The 22,821-nt window shown below is 44.1% G+C and overlaps 2 protein-coding genes across 3 annotated transcripts in view; both read left to right on the top strand.

Moving 5' to 3' along the window:
- The window catches only part of LOC148048331 (uncharacterized), a 433,893-nt gene that overhangs the window by 227,253 nt on the left and 183,819 nt on the right, over window positions 1-22,821 (top strand). The window lies entirely within an intron of this gene.
- The window catches only part of SYN1 (synapsin I), a 121,723-nt gene that overhangs the window by 21,018 nt on the left and 77,884 nt on the right, over window positions 1-22,821 (top strand). For both annotated transcript variants that reach the window (XM_087710740.1, XM_087710739.1), the window contains exons 2-3: window positions 16,442-16,499; window positions 20,559-20,650. In XM_087710740.1, coding sequence (XP_087566866.1) covers window positions 16,442-16,499; window positions 20,559-20,650 — 150 coding nt within the window. The remainder of the gene's footprint in view (window positions 1-16,441; window positions 16,500-20,558; window positions 20,651-22,821) is intronic.

A 22,821-nucleotide genomic window follows, 5' to 3' on the forward strand; every position in this document is an offset into this window, starting at 1 on the left:
GAGTAATGTACTCTTCACATGCTCAGGGGAACTTCGGTCAAGGTTGAATAATTAGAATGTTTAAAAAGACGCCGGGTTTGAGCCTTGGGTGAGATTAATCCCAGAGAGGGGTAGTCTGGGGCAGACTCTGTGGGAAATGCAGAAAGGTCCAGTGCAGAGAGAAACGGTACTGTGAGGGTGCTCGATGCAGCATAAGCCAAGGCGGTGTGTGGCAATTCAGGATGTGTTGATTGTTACTTTCTCCTTGGCGATGAAGCCTGGCGGTTTCACAGAGTGTCGCACTTTCCCGGGGGGGGGGGGCACCTGAAAAGCAGATTTATTTATTTATTTTTACTCAGGAGCAGAGAGACAACATAGGTTGCTGAAACTTTAGCCTGCACTTCTGTCTTTTTTTTAAAAAAAGAAAAGAAAACCTTTCAAAAATCCTCAGGTTGTTGCTTTGTAATCTTTGCATTTCAAAGAGATTTAGTGAGAGATTTGAACGATTTAGTGACAGTGTCACGGAGCACTAAAGGAAACCCGCTTGAAAAGACCTAACCATCTATCGAAAAGGACCTGACATATGTTTACCTCAGTTCTCCATTTGCCAGACATGAAGTCTTGTCTGCAGCGAAGGCAGGCAAGACGCACGCAGACCTGATGCACTGCGGAGTCTTGTTGCTTGCTTGTCGGGCAGACAAATAACGCAGAGCCACAGAGTCCTTTTTGCAAAGTGTGCATGTTTGGCAGAAGCGGTAAAGCTGCTTCTAGATGCTGCCCTTCAGGCTGTAGGAGGTTTGCACAGTTTGAATTCAGACGGAATTAAAACAAAAGCAAGTCTCTGCATGTAGAAAGCCCTTGACCCCCCTCACGACATTCTTATAGTATCTGGGACTTACTGACTAGAGTACAACGGGCCAGGTTCACATATTATGCTAACCCATAAGCCATGGTTTACAAAGCAGCCATGTCGACCGTTTCAGGCTTGCAGGTCACATTAAACAGCGATCAAGTCACTTGATCCCTTAATGCGTGTTATGTTGTTGCCAGGATCAACACCAACCCCTCCCCTCTCAATTACTTTGGTTACAGTTGCTGTTCTGATCCCCCTCGTTCCACACCAAAGCACACTCCGAGCCAGAGATAAATTACAGCATTAACAGACAAACAGGTCCTTGGCAGCAACCCAGCACAGAAAAGCTTGGGCAGCAATCCAGCCTGCCAAGCTCATACAAAGTTCTCCGACATTCGATTCTGTGTTGACTTCTGCAAAGAGGGCGTGTGCACTAGTAGCCTTTTTATAGTCTGGAGAGGAGCCTAATGACTATCAGCTGAGTGCAATTACCTCCTGTAATTGCGTAATTGTTCCCTGACGCCTAGTAGCTCTTCGATGGCGTGTATCCAGGAACAACTCACTACTGACCTTCTGCTCACTCTCCCTTGTCTCCTCCCCACTGGTCCAAGGCTCAGGTGCCTCCTGGTGGGCAACCAGCCTCTCTGCGCCCTGCTCGGAGACGGAACCCTGTCCAGGGTCCTCCACATCCTCCAGAGCCTACTCAGGGGGCCCCTCACTGTCGGAGTCTGGTGGCAGCTCCAACGGCTCCTGCTGGGCCACAACAAGTTGCTATTTTGAAACTGTATTTTACAGTTGCTATACTTGGACTGCAAGGTGATCAAATTGATCAGTGCTAGAGGAGATCAACCCTGACTGCTCTTTAGAAGGCCAGATCCTGAAGATGAAACTCAAGTTCTTTGGCCACCTAATGAGAAGGAAGGACTCACTGGAGAAGAGCCTAATGCAGGGAAAGATTGGGGGCAAAAGAAGAAAGGGACGACAGATAATGAGGTGGCTGGATGGAGTCACCAAAGCAGTAGGCGTGAGCTTAAATGGACTCCAGAGGATGGTAGAGGACAGGAAGGCCTGGAGAAATGTGGTCCATGAGGTCGCGGAAGGACTCCCTGGAGAAGAGCCTAATGCTGGGAAAGATGGAGGGCAAAAGAAGATGACAGAGAATGAGGTGGCTGGATGGAGTCACTGAAGCAGTTGGCGTGAGTTTAAATGGACTCTGGGGGATGGTAGAGGACAGACACAACTTCGCAACTAACAACAACAACACTAACAACAGTTGCTATTTGCAGGGAAGTTCCTGAACTTGACAACTTGGTTGTCAGAAAAGCTTTACAACAAATTCTGCAAAATGTAATAAAAGGTCCTTGAACGACAGGGCGTTCTGTTAGATTAAGATCCATGTGTGGCTATGAAGGACATAGAATAGAATAGCAGAGTTGGAAGGGACCTTGGAGGTCTTCTAGTCCAACCCCTTGCTTAGGCAGGAAACCCTATACCATTGTTGGCATAGGTATGAAGCTCTATACCATGTTGAGGGCCACCCTGTAAACCTGAATGGAAGCCCGGATTTTTATAATTTTTACAGTACTTTAAGCACGTAGGTAGGAGAGGTTAAGACTAGAGCGGCAGATTTTTTGAAAATCTGGAAGAAGTCGGACCACGCAGGAGCAGGAATCTCTTTGAAACAGCCATGTCTTTTTTATTTTTATTTTTCAGGCTTACAGTTAGCCTGGGGAAAAATTGCTACTGCTTCAATGCAACTCATGAATAAGCCATGTCTTTCTGAAGCTCACCCAGAAGCTTGAAATAGATGTGGCCGCTTAAAGGAGGCGCTCGTGTGCATTCAAGAAGACTTATCGCAAAACATTTTAGATGAATGTGCAGTTCTAGTGGTGATGCCCTTAACTTGTGGTGACAACATATAATTTTCTTAACACGGAAATAGTTCCTAGCTAAAAAACAACAACACCATTTTCAAAATATTGTTTATTTGATCCCATTTGATTTTATAAATTGTTTGTTTTACAATAAGTTATTTCTTTATATTCACAGACAGCTCCTTTTAATTTAGAAATTTTATAATAACCCACTCCTTTTCAAGTTTTAATATAATTTAATGCCAACAATTACAATGATCATTATTTATGCTGTAGTGTGCAGTATGATCCCTATTATCTGTTACTTACAATGTCTGATTAAAACAACCCAAATTCTTAAGATACTTGAGGTCACTTCTCTGGCTCTTAAAATTTCTCCCCTATTCAGGAATTATTTATCCACATTGTGTTCTGAATAAAGAAAAAGAGATTCAGGTAACTACAGAATAGGTAACAATCAAAACCTGTGACCTGCCCTCTTGTCCTATCCAGTTGGGGGGGCTCTGAGAACCATAAAAGGGAGGCCACATCAAAGCCACAGGCAGCATCTCCCCTGCTCTTTATTCCTCCCCTCCCCAGTTCAGCACAACCTATATGTATACTGTAAGTGTGTGTACTGCAGGGAGAACATTTTGTTTAGAGCTAAATCTTCTCCAAGCACTTCCTAACTTTTGCCATCCCCCCAAATCCCATGTCATGCACAGAACTGGAGTCCAAAGGAAAATGTTGTCACAAACATTCTGTGGTTTGCTGCTGTTTTTCCTCTTATCACTGACAAACAAACACAAGGAGAAAGAGTTGCAGTGTCTCCTGATTGCTAAAAAACCTTTACCTGATAGAATCCCAAGAGAAAGACAGACATTTCAGGTCCAGTGTTCTGCATTCTGGAGTGTCTCCTTCCTTCTTTCCTTCCTCCTAGAATGTTTCCTTCCTTCCTTCCTTTTCTTTCCTTCCTCTTAGAATGTTTCCTTCCTTCCTTTTCCTTCCTTCCTCCTAGAATGTTTCCTTCCTTCCGTTTCCTTCCTTCCTCCTAGAATGTTTCCTTCCTTCCGTTTCCTTCCTTCCCTCCTCCTAGAATGTTTCCTCCCTCCCTCCCTCCTGTTTCCTTCCTTCCTTTTCCTTCCTCCCTCCCTCCTAGAATGTTTCCTTCCTTCCTTCCTTCCTTCCCTTCTTTTCCTTAATGTTTCCTTCTTCCCTTCCTCCCTCCTAGAATGTTTCCTTCCTTCCTTTTCCTTCCTCCTAGAATGTTTCCTTCCTTCTGTTTCCTTGCTTCCTTGCTCCTTCCGTTTCCTTCCTTCCTTCCTCCTAGAATGTTTCCTTTCTCTCCCCCCTCCTGTTTCCTTCCTTCCTTTTCCTTGCTTCCTTAATGTTTCCTTCCTTTCCTACCTTCCTTCCTTAATGTTTCCTTCCTGCCTCCCTCCTAGAATGTTTCCTTCCTTCCTTCCCCTCCTCCTCCGTTTCTTTGCAGGATGGTGAAGGAATAGATGTGGAGGCATATAATGGGCTACCAGGAATATGTATGGGCCTCAAAATGTATGAGCCTCAAAAAACCTCATTCTACCCCGGGCAGCCCTGCTAAAGATGAGGTGCTGAAACAGATCTCAAGAGAGAAGTGTAAGTTGTTCCTCCTGGAACCAAACTGGCTGACAGCTGCACTCCTTAATTCTAGATTTCTCTCTTTTTGCTGAGGAGTTCATGAAGGCTAGATCCCCTCCCCCCCCCACTTCCAGGGCAAAACTTAAAGCAGGGACCCCAAACTAAGGCTGTCGATGGTGGAACAGATGTCACTGCAACCACAAAAAGGCTGATCGAAGCACAGCAAATGCGAAAGAAGCGATGCTTCCCCATCAAAGGATAATAGCTTCCTGCTTCCTACTAAGCTGAATGTTCAGTTACAGAGGATCATTGCAAGAAAAGCTGATGACATCCTCTTTCGCTATGGGCATGAATGACCGGCCGGGCTGTGGAATCAGCAGAGCACCGAAATGTACTCTTCATTGTGTGGGTGGCAGACACAGTAGCGCACGTCGAAGCAATCGAAAACGCAGCTCTGTAGCAGTGCAGAAACAGTCCGGTTCCCTGTTGCACCATGGGTTTTAGTTTGGTAGGAATAAAGGGCTGCAGAGATAGCCAGCTGCAATGCGGAAACCACCGTGGTTTTTTTTTTTTTATACCTAGCTCAAGCCTTTTTCTTTTTTTTGAAGTGCCATGGAAGTTGAGAGATAAGGTTATAAAATTGCATGTCCTAATCACGGGCGGCTGCTTTTCAGTCTCTTTCCCCCGGCTGCTTATGAATGGTTTCCAGTTTTGCTGCACAATTGCAGCAAATGGTGCACAATTGGTGCAGCAAAGCAATCTCACATGGAGCATGTTTCTCATTGAAAAGCATGCCTCTTAATGACCAGGATGGTGCTCTGCAGCATAAATTAGGTCTCGCTGACAGATTCCTGCCAGTAATTTTTCTCTTGGCTCAGTTATAATTTCTTTCTTCTGGCCTGTTTCCAGAACATGATACCCTATACTTATTTATTTAATTTACATCCTGTCTTTCCTCCAAGAGCTCAGTCTTGAGAGACCGCCTGCTGCCAATTACCTCCAATAGACCGATTAGATCCCACAGATTAGGCCTCCTCCGAATTCCATCCGCCGGCCAATGCCGGCTGGCGACTACCCGGAGGAGAGCCTTCTCCGTGGCTGCTCCGACCCTCTGGAACGAGCTCCCACCGTGGAGATTCGAACCCGCACCACCCTCCAGGCCTTCCGCAAAGCCCTTAAAACTTGGCTGTTCCGACAGGCCTGGGGCTAAAGAGCTTTTGCCCCCCCCCCCTCGAATGGTATGGTTGTTGTGTGCTTTTAAATTGTGTATTGTTTTGTTTGTCTTTTTATCCCTTATCTGTATCCCCTTCCCTGACTTGGATTGTGAGCCGCTCTGAGTCCCCTGGGGGGGGGGGGAGGGCAGCATATAAGTGCAATAAATTCAATTCAATTCAATTCAATCAAGGGAGCATACATAACACTCCCTCCTCCTGGTTTCCCCGGTTCCACCACAAAACTGCGGTAGACAAAAGCGCGCTTGACAAAAGCGCGTACGTGACATCATCACAGCGCGACAAAAACATCGCGCTGTGAGCGGTAAATTTAAAGTTAAAGCGAAAACCTTACCCTAACCCCCCCAAGCCTAACCCTAAACCTAACCCTAAACGTAACCCTTAACCTAACGCTAAACCTAACCCTAACGCTTAACGTAACCCTAAACCTAACCCTAACCCTTAACCTAACCCTAACCCTAACCCTTACCTTTATGTGAATCGGCTTGCTTTAATTTTATTTTAATTTCAATTTAATTTATTTTAAAAAAAATTCGTTGCGCTGCTGACGTCAGGTACACGCTTTCGTCGAGCGCGCTTTTGTCTACCGTGGTTTTGATGGGTCACGGGTTTCACCTACTACCACCACCACCACCGTCTTGGGAAATAGATAAAAGGAAAAAAATAAGGAAAAGATCACACATCTTCTTCCTCTACCTTTTATTGTTTGCTTTAAAAGACACATAATTCATTTTGGTCAGGGCACTACTTTGCCCATATCTCTGGGAAACTGGCTTAAAAATAAAAACTTCCCCGGGATGGGGAAGGCTTAGGATCCTCAAGTCATCAGTCACAAAAGCCTGCATTTAAAAAAAAAAAGACTCAGAAAGACGAGCTGCACCATAATACACTGCAAAGATTGAAATGTAATTGGCAAGAAGCATAAAAATAGGCTCTCAATTCCGAAGGCCAGGCAGGAGGAATGCTAAGGGTTAAATGGTGCACCAGGACTGAACAAGTAAACTACGGCATATAGCTGTGGATCCACTTGAGACTTTACCTTGCAGTGGAAAACAGGACGGCTTCCGTTCACAATAGCTCGGAACTGTGCAATGTATTTTGCAGAAGACAGAAATGAAGGGTTGTGTGGCAGCAATCCTGCGGAGACTGGAAAGATTCCAGCATCTTGTTTATTTTAAAGGTCGCAAGCGAATGGCACGGTATGCAGTAGATGGTAGCCCCATTTGCAGGTTAAAATCCAGAAATGTAGTTGGATTTGCACAAACACGGGGAAGTTCCCTTTCCGAAGTGCATGTGAAAGGATTGTGCAGAGAATGGAAATAGCTGTTCTTGATTTAGCTGTTCTTGCAGCTAAAAAGGAAAATGCAAAGTGACATCCCTGTTGGACAAATCGTGGCAAGCGGTTTCTGGAGCAGCATTTTAGAAACAGGCTGCAAATTCTAGAAGGATCGCTGTACAGTAGATTGCAAAGCTGGTAGTTGACCAGGATATTTATTATCTAGGGAAAAAAACAAGAGCACGGCTTTAGAAACGCGGTTGCTGTTGCAGAGATAACCGCGAGCAGGGAATATCGATATATTTAGCTATGACAGCTGCACTGACTTTGCAGCTTTTCTCCAGTTCAGCGCCTTCCGGCAGCTTGGGAATCTGAATTCCCTTTGGCCCATCGGACTGGGGATTATGGGAGTTGTGATCCTGCAAGGCTGCACGCGGATCTTGACGCTAAGGTGTCAGTGAAGCAAAACAGGGACCGGATCCGCTTGGGAAAAGTAGCCCTTCCCCGCGCGGGCAGCCCAGACCTGGGCTTAGCAATGCAGCAAATGAAGGGAAGGATGCGGAGCTTTGCGCCAAAGCGGGCGCCGCCAAGGAGAAAGCAAGGAAGAGCGTTGACTTGGGAATTCCCCCCCATCGGTTGCTCTCGGGCTTTTAGCTTGATATGATTTTCCGGCTAGCTGGAGTGGGCTGCGGGCTTGCTCCGCGCGTGGGGAAGAATCCACACACACAGCACAAGCATCTTGCGACCAGCAGATCCCCTCCTCCAAATTTGTCGCATGGCTAAAGCAGTTATTTCCCCCCTCTCTCTCTTTTTCCCCCCCCTTCGCGCCCCCCCCCCCCCAATTCGACTAATCCTAGTGAGTCAGAAAGCTATGGGGGCGTCTTCGCGATGCTCCCAATCCGTTACGGAAACGAGGGAGGGGGGGAGAGAGGGAAAGGAGGGGAAGGGGAAAAATAAAAGCTATTCAGGATTGGGAGGGGCTGTGAAATGGGGTGGTGGCAAATGCTCCGTCCTAAAGAGCGACGCAGCTCCGCAATGAGAGGCTCGGTGGTAACTACCGGTACTATATAGCAGTGTTTCTCAACCTTGGCAACTTGAAGATGTCTGGACTTCAACTCCCAGAATTCCCCAGCCAGCGAACGCTGGCTGGGGAATTCTGGGAGTTGAAGTCCGGACATCTTCAAGTTGCCAAGGTTGAGAAACACTACTATATACTAATCTCTGCCCCAAATGGTAAGTTACACGGCTGGAATTTCATTCTTTGCAAGAACGGGGCGCAGCATTTTTCGCTATATTTTCAAGAAGTCTATGTTTGGCACAGGGAGAGGGAGGAAAAAAGAAATCTCGATAGCGCGGAGACAGGATGCCCAGCAGCTGATCGCCCGTGAGTGGGCTGCGAAGCTAAATGGGGTGAGGTTATTAGCACGGGAGACCCCATACTAATGAAACATGAAACATCCCAGGAGCGCAAATGCAAACAGCTTGCCAGGAAAACATCAGAGGCTGGGCTCTATGGAAAAGGAGGATGCATCGATTAGGCCTCCTCCGAATTCTATCTACTAGCCAGTGCAAACTGGCAACTACCCGGAGGAGAGCCTTCTCGGTGGCTGCTCCGACCCTCTGGAACGAACTGCCCCGTGGAGATTCGGACCCACACCACCCTCCAGTCCTTCCGCGCCGCTTTGAAGATCTGGCTGTCCCGGCTGGCCTGGGGTTAAGATTCCAACCCCACCCGAATTGTGTGACTGTTGTGCTCTCTTTTAATATGTTGTATTGTTTCCATATTGGAATACTGTTTGTCTTCCCCCCCTCCCTTTTTGAATTGTGAGCCGCCCTGAGTCCCCCCCATGGAAAAGGGCGGCATACAAATAAAGGAAAAGTAAAAAGTAAAGTTTTTAAAATCTGGAATGACCCCTTTCTTTTAAAATAAGAATAGGATTCAATCCTCCCGGGAAGATTCCCGGTAAATTCTACCCGGTCCCTCGAGTTGAGCTACGGAACTACAACTCCCAACATGCCTCAAAACACTGCTTGCTGGTTGGTGCTGCTGGGAGTTGTAGTTGAGTAAGAGCAGGCGTGTTTCTTTTGTGGGAAGAACGGTGCAGAGTCCTCTGGCGGGAAAATGGCAGGCCCTCTTTCCTTTATTTGTGTTGGGTAAATTCCGGGGCTCACTTTTGGCAGTGAAAACCGCCTCTTCTTTGTCTGTTAGTACCAAAGGTGCTTTTCCAAGAGGCAACGGGGCTTTCTGGTTTTTGAAGAAGTTTTGCTTCTCATCCAAGAAACGAGGTGAAGAAGCTTCTTGGATGAGAAGTGAAACGCCTTCAAAGAAAAACCCCGAGCCTCTTGGAAAAGCACCTTTGGGACAGCCATGGCCTGGATGACTGAGAACCTGCAGTTTAGCTGGTGAGATGATATTTTCATTAAAACAATCCTGAAACTGAGCCAGCATGAGAATCCTGGGAGTTGAAGTCAGCAAGTCTTAAAAGGGGACATAGTTCCCTGTTCTGACCCCCTCCTCCGTCCAGTAACGAATGCAAGACAAGCTTAACTGGAATGTACTTTAATGGCAAGACACCAAAACCTTGGTGGCTGAAAGCCAAGCAGAACAAACAGATAAGGACCTTGGCAGCAACTCAGACAAACTCAGGCAGCAATAAACAGAGATAAGGCTTGGCAGCAATCCAGCCTGCCAAGCTCACAGTAATGTCCTCCGACATTCAATCCTGCGTTGACTTCTGCAAAGAGGGGCGTGTGCACAAGTAGCCTTTTTATAGTCTGGAGTGGAGCCTAATGACCACCAGCTGAGTACAATCACCTCCTGTAATTGTATAATTGTTCCTGACGCCTAGTAGCTCTTTAATGGCGTGCATCCAGGAACAACTCACTCTCCGGCTCACTCTGCCTTGTCTCCTTCCCATTGGTCCAAGGCTCAGGTGCTTCCTGGTGGCCAACCAGCCTGTCTGTGCCCTGCTCGGAGTCGGAACCCTGTCCAGGGTCCTCCACCTCCTCCAGAGTCGACTCATAGGGGCCCTCGCTGTTGGAGTCTGGTGGCAGCTCCAACGGCTCCTGCTGGGCCACAACAGTTCCCCACCTCTGCCTTAAGGATTGTTTTTGTAAGGAAAATATGAGGCGAGAGGAATAATGTATGTGTTCACCCTCATGAGCTATTTATAAAAACAACGAAGGTGGGATGTAAAACAATAAATAAATAAAGTGGTATTTATATAGTAAAATGGGCTATTTATGGACCATGGTCCCTATGTAATAGACTTGACCCTCATTTTCAGCCAGCCCTGACATGGTGGCATAGTTCTACAGTTTCTTGCTGAAAACCATCAGGGTCTCATTTATGCCATCGATTGGAGTGAATGAACCTATTTTATAGACCAGGAAAGAGCCAAACATATCCTTCCTTGGGAAAATTTAGACAATCCTAGGCTGTGTATGGTCTGAACCAGTGGTGGGTTCCGGGAGGTACGGCCAGGTATGGGCGTACCGGTGGTAGCTGGGAGAAGCGGCCACCATACCGGAACGGTGGCTCGTTTGGCCTCCCTGCGTTCCTTACCGCTTTTTGATGCAAACTGGCCAATTGCACACGCACGTACAGCGTGCGGCGCCTGCACGACCTCCGCCGAGCAGCTGAGTTGCTGGGCGGTGGCATGCGCGTGCGTGATGAGGACGCCCAGCCCCGTCGCAGCGTAGTGGTTGCGACGGGATCCGGAACCCACTACTGGTCTGCCCTGGTCTAGGGCAGGGGTCTCCAACCTTGGCAACTTTAAGCCTGGAGGACTTCAACTCCCAGGTTTGCTGGCTGGGGAATTCTGGGAGTTGGAAGTCTGCCAGGCTTAAAGTTGCCAAGGTTGGAGACCCCTGATCTAGGGTGTTTCTCACAGCTACCAGCCTTGCATTCAGTGGTTTGAATCTTCAGCATATTTGGTCTGTTTTTGACTGCTGCAGCCTCTGCTGACATTTGGCAAATGGAGGAACAGCTTGTGAGGATGCGCTATTGTACTAGGCCAGTGTTTCTCAACCTTGGCGACTTTCAGTCCTGTGGACTTCAACTCCCAGAATTCTGGGAGTTGAAGTCCACAGGACTGAAAGTCGCCAAGGTTGAGAAACACTGTACTAGGCAATGTTTTTCAACCTTGGCATTGCTGCCAGTATTGCTGGCTGGGGACTTCTGGAAATTGATGTCCATATAGCTTATGAAAGATGCCAAGATCGAGAAACTCTGGTACTATGTCTAGACTTGATAGAGCAGGAAGCGAAGTTCTAATCTGCTTGTTTGATTTACTCCTCAGCAGGTCAATTCCAGTTTGCAACACTAGAGGTCACCCTCTTACAAAGACTGGCATAGCTGTTAGACTGGAGATAGTTTTTAATCATCATCTCTTACATATTCTATGCTACAATGAAAATAGAAGGAAAAAGCCATTTCCCTCCCAAAAGGACATTTATATATTTATAGTCACTTTGCTATTATATTTATCTTTTATGGCAAATATAAACTTAATAGCATGTTTTATGATGAGATCTCTCTGCTGTCCAATGTTGGCACAGAAAAACCACGCTCCAGACCTCAGTACTGCCTAAAGCAGCACAAAGATTGCCCATATGAGGAATCAAGTCCTTTTTCCCCATCGGTTGTGGCTGTGAAAGCGATACAGGTGCGCTTGGTGCTCACTGTCTGGACAGAGACGGGCATGCTCTTTAACAGGCAGAAGAATTTCCAGGCAAGGGCCTTCTCGTTCTTGAGCAGAATGCCAAGACGTGAGCATTGGTTCATTACGTTGGCCTGGTGGCTGGGCAGAAACAGATTTGGGACCAGGACAATTAAGAATACCCTAGGAAGCAGCTTGAAAAGTCACAGATAGATACCCGCCAAGGCAGATCCGGGGAAATGTAGTGTCCGAAATGGGTCACTCCCCGCTGTTGGCTATTACAGCCAAAGCTTCCCATCTCTACTGCAGATCAGCAGTTGTTCTTTGTGTGAACTGATTATGTTGAGTTGGCCCATGTACCCACTGGAGTTCACAATGGTTCTGATTCTGTAATTTATTTTTCCTTTGCAGGAGGGACTCTCTCTTTTTTTGCCTTGCAGCATGAAATGCCTCCCTCAGAAGCTCTTACCCTTCATTCTGCTGCAATTGGTAGGGTATGCCTGCATCTCATCTAAGTTCCAGCCAGGATGCTGCTAGTTATACATGCACCACTGATTGTAAAATCCTGGTTCGTGGGACATTGGGGGGGGGGAAATAGATGTTTTCTTTAGTGGTCCTTCTGTTTTCCAGTTTGTAAAATATAAGCGAAGGAGTGTTTGTGTTGTTGGAAACATGCTCAGGGAGTTTTTTTTAAAAAAAGTGAAGAGAACTAGCCACTGACCTTCACTTCTTCCCCTCTCTCTAAATTCCTTACGGAATTTGGTTACTCCTAAGATTAAGGTAGGAAAAATGTTTCTTTCACAAGGAGTAATGACTTTCATGAATGCTGGCACCTACTTTGGCCTGGCATCGGGACAAACAGCAGGGAATGGAATGCCCCTTGGTGTTTTTCCTTGCTTGTGAAACTTGCAGCGGGCTGTTTTCAACAAAGCCAGAACGCTGGATTAAAGGGTAAGGCTGTCCTTAGGGAAGGGAAAGTTTCCCCCATGTTTTAAGATATTTCATTTATTGAATTTATAGGCCGCCCAATCCCGGAAGACTCCGGGCGGCTTACAGAAATGAAAAATGTTAAAAAGGATTAAAATAATAAGATACAACAAGATTAAGAAGAAAACACAACATGCACCCAATCAAAGGGGGGCTGGGACCTCAATCAAGAGGTCAACAGCCCCAGGCCTGCCGGAAAAGCCAGGTTTTAATAGCTTTATGAAAGGCCATGAGAGTGGGTAGGGTCTGGATCTCTGGAGGTAGCTCATTCCATAGGGTGCCTCCCACTCCCACCTCTTCCAGCCGTCGCAGAAGGATACCATGGTCGATGGTATCGAAGGCCGCTGAGAGGTCAAGGAGCACAAGGATAGAGAAATGCCCTCTATCCCTGGCCCGCCAGAGATCATTGGTCAGTGCGACCAAAGCTCAGGGACCAAAGCGGTTTCGGTGCAGTAACCAGGCCGGAAACCAGACTGAAAAGGGTGTAGATAGTTTTAATGCTACCCTAAGAAGGGGCAGTAAACAGGATGGCGGGATCTAAAGACAATAATTAGGGAGTTACAATTTTTCATTTTAATTAGAAAATCCCTTTCCAAATGATAAAGCCAGATGTTTAATTGTAAAACAAGTTTGCTTGAGAAAAGAGGAAAGCAGAAAAAAAAATTCAATTCAATTCAATTTATTAAATTTATATGCCGCCCTTTCCCCCCGAAGGGGACTCATAAGGGAATCAACAGTCCTGAAAGAGAATGGCTTTAAGTTACCCAGCTGACGATTGTGAAAAATAGCAGAGGAAAGGGCTTCCTAGTAATATACGAGCAGAAATCACCTCTTCTCTGAAGATGTACTGAACCGCAGTGCCTTGGGCAAAACAGGTAGTAACTAGTTTAGCTAGAGTGACTATTGTTTTTTTTTTAGGGCTGGGCATACCTTGAAATGACTTGGAAGAAGAGCTTCTGATTATCAGTGCCATTTTGATGCATCTCCTCTATCCATTAAGGCAGTGGTCTCCAACTTTGGCAACTTTAAGACTTGTGGACTTCAACTTCCAGAGTTCCTCAGCTAGCAAAGCAAAGCGAATGCTGGCTGGGGAATTCTGGGAGTTGAAGTCCGGACATCTTCAAGTTGCCAAGGTTGAGAAACACTGCTCTAGAGCCCAGGGAGGGCAAAAATGCCCCCCCCCTTACCGTGGTGCAGAAGGCGGACTAGGCCACTCTCATCGTGGCCATGCCCACCCAGCAACCAGGCAGAGAAACCCTTGCTAAAAATTTTGAATCCCACTCCTGGAACTATTGGTTGATTTAGAAACCCTCTTTTCTTGTGAGAAATGGCAAGCTTTGTTTTCTTCAAAGTCTTAATTCCGGTGCATTCCACATGCCGAATAAACTGAAATCTTTTATCTGAGCAACCTTTCTGCCTCTTTTGCCTGGGTCTCATCTGTTAACATCATTCCTACATGTTGATTCGTAACAAATCATGGCATAAAACCACATGCCATTAATTTTGTGTCATTGTATAATTATTGGCATTATTTAGCAGGGATAACACAGGGGCATTAATGCATTTTCCATTAATTAACCTGGGGGGATAATGAAGCATTAAGAATTCTCCAGCTGGCAGTATGAGAGCATCTGAGGAACATCAGTCTGACTGATGGCACGCTGTCCTAAATATCTTTTAGAGGGGAACTGTTAAAGGATTTGGTAGTGATTTTTAAAATTACTATCCTTGCAGCTTCTGACGGTGAGAATTCTTTGTAGCGAGAATTATCCGAGGGAGGAAAAGCAGGTTGGCCTCCTGCTTAGATGTTAATTAGCTTTTTTTCCTCTTCCATCTGTTTTTCTCTTTTTTAGAGCAATAAGCTCAGATTTATAAAAAATTAAAGGAAAGCCAGCCGCGTAGGGGACACTGTTCTTTTGCCCAGTCAAGCAAAATGCTCAGTCTCTCAGATCATGAGTTTAGTTAGGAATGTCGTGGCTGAACGTAACCTACTTAGCGATTTTTACAGTTGAACCATAAAAGTACCGGCCAGCCCTAAAACCTTAGAAATGTCTGTTGGAAGAGTTTTGATGTATTTAGGCCTCTCAGCATGGGGCCAACCTACCAGATGCGGTGAGAGAGGGCAGTTGTCACAAGGAGAAGAAATGTCCCTTGTAAACATGTATTTTCTTTCTGGATTGGAGGGAGGTCTTGCTTATTTAATTTGGCTTTTGCAGTTAAACTGGATGTGGAGTGGAGGAGATGATAATGTTTATTATTAGTCACAAAACTCACTGCATGGCTGGGTGAGCTGTTCCTTGAAAGTGAGGTACAGTGCTTGCCTTTGGTAGCTGCATTAAGTAAAACTTGTGCATTAATCACAATTCATCGCAACAATTGTCCCACGGAGTTTCCATTGAATTAGTGGGCTCTTGTGAAGTCCGGTGTTTGTTTTTTTGGGAAGAAAATATCAATTCAAATGTCCAGCTGATATTAATGCAAATGTTGTCAGCCTTGACATAGTTTCTAAAGCTCCGTGAAAATCTCTATTGGTAGGAGTGGATTATTTTTTTCTTAACAACTTGATGGACAGGAAGGAAAGGATGGGAAAAAAAGAATATAATAAACGGGGGAGGGCGGGTTGGTGGTGGTAGAAGGGAGGGATCTGTTTCCTTAGTGATCTTTCCCATGATCAGCAAGAAGCTTCAGATAGATTTCTGTCTTGATTTGTGTGCGTGCAGGGTGGATAAAAATTGTTGGGTTTTTTTAAATTAAAAATTAGATTTTTTTAACATTTAAATTGGATTTTTAAATTTTTTTATCAAATTTATTTTAATAAAATACTTTCGGACTAAAAATCTATCTAAAAGTAGTTTTATATTTAACATACATTAATAATTTAGTTTACTCAGCATGGAATGGAGTTTAGTTATGTAGCATGAGGCTGTATATTCTGCAACGTTTACATTTTTGGTAAACTCAATGAATCCGAGCTCTGCAAGTTGAGATAACATGTACTCTAAATAGGAAACCTTCCTTTGGTTTGCAAATAATAATATTAAAGATTCTAACTACCAGCAAGAATGAGTCCTTACATTTAAAGAGCACCTGTCATTTCAGATCCATCATGACACTGCCTGTTAGCGGAAATCCACTTACCTGCTGCCCACCATGTTCCTCACCTTGTTGTGTCACTGCTGCATCACCAGCCATCCCATTAAACTTAATGATGAGTCAACAGCAGGTCAGAGGAGGAGCCGTTGCGGGACAGAGATGACAGTTGATCTTTGAAAATTATAATTTAAATTGAGCTGATTTAAATCAAGCTTTTTTTACTCGTGATTTAAATCATGACTTGATTTAAATCAAATCCACCAGGTGTGTGTGTGTGTGTAATTCTCCAATCCTGTGTTACACATGGCTTTTGTGTCTCCAGATAGAAGTGCTATCTAGAGAAAAAACAATGACTTCTCCCTTAAAAACAAACCAGTTATCGAGGCCCATTTACTACATCTAACTATATTAATATTTTAAAAGATTTTCCATTTTAAAAGAAAGATTTGGAAAAACTCAGATGAGGCCACATCACTTATGAGTCCTTGGATGGGAACCAAATTGAAGGATTGGCAGACATTTTAAATATCAGCAGGGATGTTTACTTGTATTTAGAAATGATGCTAGCTGACGGTGGAACATTCCTGAGCAAAAGATACCAGAAGAAAATCTGGTGAAACCTAGTTCAAATCTGCCCTTTTCTTAAGTGTTTTGGGTCCCTCCAGGTTTATTAAGGAAATAGAAAATGTTTTAAAAGAGGTTGAGGTGTGCCATCAGTTCAAACTGATACTTCTTGGCTTATCAGGCTCAGCTTAGATTCATTGCCTTTGTAGTATAGATCTTACCTTCATGTACTATTAGGAGTAGTATGTATATTGAGGTATATCCATCTGGAATCATACCTTGAAGAACAATCTGACTTTAAACGTTATGATTTTCCTTTTTTCCAGGGCAAAATATTTCAAGGGGAAGAAACTTCATGGAGAATTGGACATCAAGGTTGAACAGGTATGTCTGGAAACAAGCATTAGGGACTGGCTTCTGGAATCCTTATCAGAGTTTCTACCATATAGCTTTCCAGATATTGTTGGGCTGCAAATTCCAATTTCCAACTTGGGCTGGCGGTAATTGGAGTTAAGTAACACCAGTACCATACTGTTCTAAGAATATGCAGTTCTGTACTTACTTGTTGTGCGTTAGCCCCTTTTAGTGGGATGCATAATTTGTCTGACCTGAGCTTCAAAAGCCAACTCGCAGTTGTCCTCATATTATCTTGACCTTGAAATAGTAATGGAAGATGCAAAGAAATGCCATTCAATCAAGTGCCAAATGACCTACCTACCTTTAGTCATTGCTGACCTCAGAGGAACCAAAATCTTTTTACCCCTGTTCTGCACAAAAGGAGAAACAAATATATCCACAGTCTTAGTTTACGTTATGGGCAGCTGTCTAAGAGCCGAGGTGGCGCAGTGGTTAGGGTGCAGTACTGCAGGCCACTTCAGCTGACTGCTAGCTGCAGTTCGGCAGTTCAAATCTCATCGGCTCAAGGTTGACTCAGCCTTCCATCCTTCCGAGGTGGGTGAAATGAGGACCCAGACTGTGGGGGCAATATGCTGACTCTGTTAACCGCTTAGAGAGGGCTGAAAGCCCTATGAAGCGGTATATAAGTCTAACTGCTATTGCTATTGCTATTGATATTATGCAAAACAATATTATGACAGGGTGCTGCAAAGCCTCCAAGCTACCTTTCCCTTTAAAAGCCCAATGAAATAATACCATGCAAGTGAAGTCTTAGAACTGTCAACAGGGAGAAACTGGAGTTGCTTTCCATGGGAGAAGAAACTCCCTCTGCCTGCAAGTAAGTTGCAGGTATTAGTTTTACTCGGGCTTCAGATATGTTAAACAAAATTGCTTACCTACAGAGGTGGGACTACATAGAAGGATGGTTCTGTTGTAAAAGTTTTTTGTGTGTGGAGGGGAACAAACGTTGCTTGATGCTGAAAGTCATATTGCCTTTTGAGGAATTTAGGGAGTGTTTTAGATGCACCTTTGCTTAAGGGAAAGTCTACATGGAATGTTTGCTTAGGTTTCAATGTTGTCTCATTTGAATTGCAGTTTATTGAACTTAAAATATGGCCTACAGACCTTTCATATTGGATTGAGAATACAGCATAAAATGCATACCACTGGGGAATTATTGAATTGAATTGAATTTATTGCATTTATATGCTGCCCTTTTCCCCCCGAAGGGGACTCAGGGCGGCTCACAATCCAAGTCAGGGAAGGGGATACAGATAAGGGATAAAAGAGACGAACAAAACAATACACAATTTAAAAGCACACAACAACCATATCATTCGAGGGGGGGGGGCAAAAGCTCTTTAGCCCCAGGCCTGTCGGAACAGCCAGGTTTTAAGGGCTTTGCGGAAGACCTGGAGGGTGGTGAGGGTTCGAATCTCCACGGGGGGAGCTCGTTCCAGAGGGTTGAAGGTTAGACATGATGAGCAAGATATATTTCAAGGAAGTTACCTCACCATTTAGATTATATTTTTCTGCCGAGAATCCGTTGGATGAAGTCCAAGGAGGAGAGGTGTTAAATGCTACCAGCATGTAGTTTCTATACAAGCCCTTAAAATGAAACTCAGAATGAATTCAAAGTAAGTAATCCTGATGGGAATCCCATCCTGTTCCAGGATTGGAACTAGGATAGTTCCAAAATTAACTTTTTCCCCAACCCTTACGGTAATGTCCTATCATACATGATTTATGGGGTTGGTGAACTTCGGTCTACCTCTAGAAATTATTTTCAGTCTAGACTTTTAGATGATTTTCATATGATCATGACTCAAAACTGGATTGTAGTAGTTAAAATGTTGGGTTAGAATGAGGAAGGTCTAGGTTCATCTTTAACCATGGGCCAGTCATTATCTCTCAGCCCAATCTATTGCACAGGTTGATTGAGGAGAAACAAGAAGAAAGGATACAATATATATTAAGTTGAGTTCTTGGCTTTGGAATGGATATATACACCTAACAAATAAGTATTTTAGTCTCGCATGTGCAGCCAGACCATTTTTGACCATTTAATAAAATTCACGATTAAGGCAAACCATACAAACTATTCAAGTATAATTAAAACACGTAAAATAATTAAATACATAATTTTTTTTTTATCAGGAAGCACTTGGGAAATCTCTGAATTTAGAGGAGATTTCTGGAAGTTGACACAAATTCATTTAGTTTGAGGTCACTCTTTGGTTTCATGGACACTCTCTGGGAGCTGAGAATGGCTATTGAGAAAACCCCTCAAAATTCTCCATCTTCTGTAGATTGTGGAGGAAGTCCGTATCATGAAAACGGGGGAAAAGGGTAAATTCAAGGAGTTGAATATTGAATGATGACTAACTTACCTGTGGATGTGATTCCAATTGTTAGCAGTCAGGTCACTATCTTTGTCATGCTATCTTTTAAACTTAGGGAAAAAAAAGTTTTCGGCTATAGCACCAGTTCCATCTTAATTTAATTATCTCAGATGCCTTATCTCCGTATTCCATCTGCCAGCCAATGTCGGCTGGTGACTACTCGGAGGAGGGCCTTCTCTGTGACTGCCCCGGCCCTTTGGAACGAGCTCCCCGTGGAGATTCGGACCCTCTCCACCCTTCAGGCCTTCCGGATGGCTGTGAAGACCTGGCTGTCCCAGCAAGCCTGGGGTTGAGTTCCCCCCCCCCCTACTCGAAATTGCTGTGTCTGTTGTGCTTTTAAACTGTTCGTATTGTCTGATTGTCTTTGTCTTACTTTTTGTAATTTCCCCTCCCTTGGTTTTGTTCAGCCGCCCTGAGTCCCTTCGGGGAATAGGGCGGCCTACAAATTGAATAAACTCCAACTCCAAACTTTTCTTTGTTGTTTTCTTTTTCTTATCACTAATTTCATTCTTTTTAAATTCCATGTCATGTCGTTACACGCTATGGTCCTAATAACGTACTGAACTCTGAAGTTGCTTTCATTTGTGTCGGAAGCACTGAGGTGCTTCTGGGTCGAAAGGATTATCAAATGATATCACCAGTGCTCATGGGACACCCGGTTGGGGCCTCCTTTCATATTCCTGTTAAAGTGCTCACCAAAGTGGTACCTGTGTTATCTACTTGTGCTTAAAAGGTAAAGGTTCCCCTCGCACATACGTGCTAGTCGCTCCCTACTCTAGGGGGCAGTGCTCATCTCCATTTCAAAGCCGAAGAGCCAGCGCTGTCCAAAGACGTCTCCGTGGTCATGTGGCTGGCATGACTAAATGCCGAAGGTGCACGGAACGCTGTTATCTTCCCACCAAAGGTGGTCCCCATTTTTCTACTTGCTTTTTTAACATATTTTTGAACTGCTAGGTTGGCAGAAGCTGGGACAAGTAAAGGGAGCTCACTCTGTTATGTGGCGCTAGGGATTTGAACCGCCAAACTGCCAACTTTCTTTTTTTTTTTGCATTTTTTTTTATTTTTAAACATAAAAAAAACATTAAAAAATTCTCATCCATTACATACAGCATGTCGTTTGGTTACAAGTGTTTTTGCATCCATATTCACATTTACAGCCACAGATTTACCATCTAATATAAGTAAACTGCCAACCATTCTGATCGACAAGCTTGGTGTCTTAGCCACTGAGCCACTAGTGATTACTCACTTTCAAATTGCTAGGTTGCCAGAAGCTGGAACATATGATGGAGAGCTTCTCCCGTTGCACAGTAGCACTTGGGTCTCGAATGTGGGCTTGCTGATTGTCAGCCCAGTGTCCTAACCACACAAACCACCGTGCTCCTACTTTGAACTAGTTGTTTGATGTGATGTGCAATTTTTCTTCAAAAGAAACTTATCTAGTCTTGCTGATTTTCTGACAGAAATATCCAAAGGACCACGCTGTTCTCTGGAATTGAAAGACAACCCAGCTTCGGTTTGCATGTTGATACACAACTTGCTCTGTGGGCTGGAGCAATAATCAAGGGTATCCCCATACCTTGAAAAGTTGATGTGGTAGCAGCTCTGAGGATGTATGACTGTGGTTTTGTTTTGTTTCTACCAGGCAGAATTCTGTGACTTGAACTTGGTGGCTCATGCTAATGGCAATTTTTCTGTTGACATGGAGGTTATGCGCAACGGCATCAAAGTAGTACGGTGAGTAGAAACATGGCACCAATCTGTAGTTTATTACGATTGTTCAGAGTGTTACGTACAGGTAGTTTCCGACTTACAACAGTTCCTCCAGTGACTGTTCCAAGTTACAACGGCACTGAAAAAAGGGACTTACGACCATTTTTCAAGTTACAACCTTTACAGCATCTCCCTGATCACATAATCAAAATTCAGGGGCTTGCCAACTGGCTCATATTTATGACAATTGCAGTGTCCCAGAATCATGTGACCCCCCTTTTGCAACCTCCTGACAAGCAAAGTCAATGGGGAAGCCAGATTCACTTAAGAACCTGGTTACTAACTTCAGCGATCCACTTAACAACTGTTTGCAAGAAAGGTCAGGCATAGTCAGGCAAAACTCACTTAACAAATGCTTCACTTAACAACAGAAATTTGGGCCTCAATTGTGGCCTCAAGTCAAGGACTACCTGTGTTTATGTATTGATTTTTCATTAGGCTTTAATGAATTTTAGGGGAAATACTGAGTTAGATTTTGTCTACTGAACAAACAATCTTTCATCTGGATGCTTAAGTAGTGTGTTTATTCAAGCCTATTATAGAACTAGAAGTTGGGGACTTACGTGAAATTGCCAGTTACACAAATCTTTGCTTTTTATGTGCAATTTGCCCCTGTTGACCCAAGAGGAGAATGTTGTCCCTCTTCCCAACATTTTCCTGATTACTGAGATTGTGCAGTAGAGTGTCAGTGTTAGGATCCAGTACACTATAGTATGCAATTATCGTCTCTAGAAATATAAAATGTTTATACGCAATGTTACCATTGAAAGACTATTGAAGAATACAACGTTTCTCTGGTATTGTTTGACTTCCTAAATTATCTTATATATCCCTGCAGCTATTCTTCTATCTTTGCAGCTGTTTAAGCAGCATTTGAAAAAAAATCAACCCTTAAAAATTGATGTCCTCTTGAGTTCTGCTTTTCCCGTGTGCTCTCCTGCCTCCAAGCTATCAAGCTGTCAGTGGTTCTCAACCTTTTCTTCACCACGGACCCCTTTAAATACTTTTTTGTGGCCAGGGACCCCCAAGACCTTAACTCAAGATTTAAATCATAACATTTCTTCAAGGCTTCGTGTCCCCCCTACGATGTGGCATCCCAGGGCCGCTGCAGTATGAGAGAGATGTATTTCTCCAGATGGATTGAACGTATATCCTCATTATGTCCAACACATCTGGAAATTATCAGATTGGACAATGTTGAAGTAGATTGTTCATTAATAGTAATTTTAACTTACGCTGACGGCTTGCTATGTTCCCAAATCTTTCCCAGCCCTAATTGTCTAAAGTCTTTAAAAAAAAAAAAGAAATATCAGAGATGCTAAAAATGGGACTTTCTTCTGTCTTTAAACAATTGCTGTACCAATTTACTGTGTGACCCTTGGTTCTTTTATATGCTAAGGGTCTCGGTGAACACTTAGATAAGCCACTAAATCAGTGGTAGTCAACCTGGTCCCTACTCCCCACTAGTGGGCGTTCCAGCTTTCATGGTGGGCGGTAGGAGTTTTGTCCGATACTGAAGCACTTTCCTTTTTTAAAATTTAATTGACTTTGTAAAAAAAATTCACAGCATTATTTAAAAACATTTTCATTAGGTTTTCATAAAATCACCATTACAGTGGAACCGGTGGGCGGTTAGAAAATTTTACTACTAACAGAGATACCAAAGTGGGCGGTAGGTATAAAAAGATTGCCTACCCCTGCACTAAATGAAGGGTAATTGAAGCTTCAGGGTTAATTTTGCAAAATAAACCTCAGATGTGGACCTCTTATTCAGGGCTATGGGATGGGAAGTATGAAGCTTTTCACTTTTTTCTCTCATCACATTCTTAATCTGAATTTTCTGTCTGGACTATCTCCCCCTTCCCCATCCCCCGACACATCTGGTATTATTTGCACTGGCATGTTTATACTGGCAGTTCTTTCCCCTAAGTAGACATGGATGGGTTTATAAAGTCATAAGGAAGCAGTTTCATCTTAAAGGGATTTTATTTAAGTTTTAATATGGAGCAAGACTACAGTGGGGACAAGTCTTCCCATCTTGAACTGGATTGGTTCCCTACACCGGCAGATTTTAGTCTTGTGATTGACCTCTCACAGAAAGATCCCAAGTAAAGCTTGTTTTCTTTAACACAAGG

Source organism: Thamnophis sirtalis, unplaced genomic scaffold, assembly GCF_051295495.1.
Source record: "Thamnophis sirtalis isolate CommonGarterSnake01/CBP01778 unplaced genomic scaffold, rThaSir2_p1.2 scaffold_3, whole genome shotgun sequence".
NCBI lineage: Eukaryota > Metazoa > Chordata > Lepidosauria > Squamata > Natricidae > Thamnophis > Thamnophis sirtalis.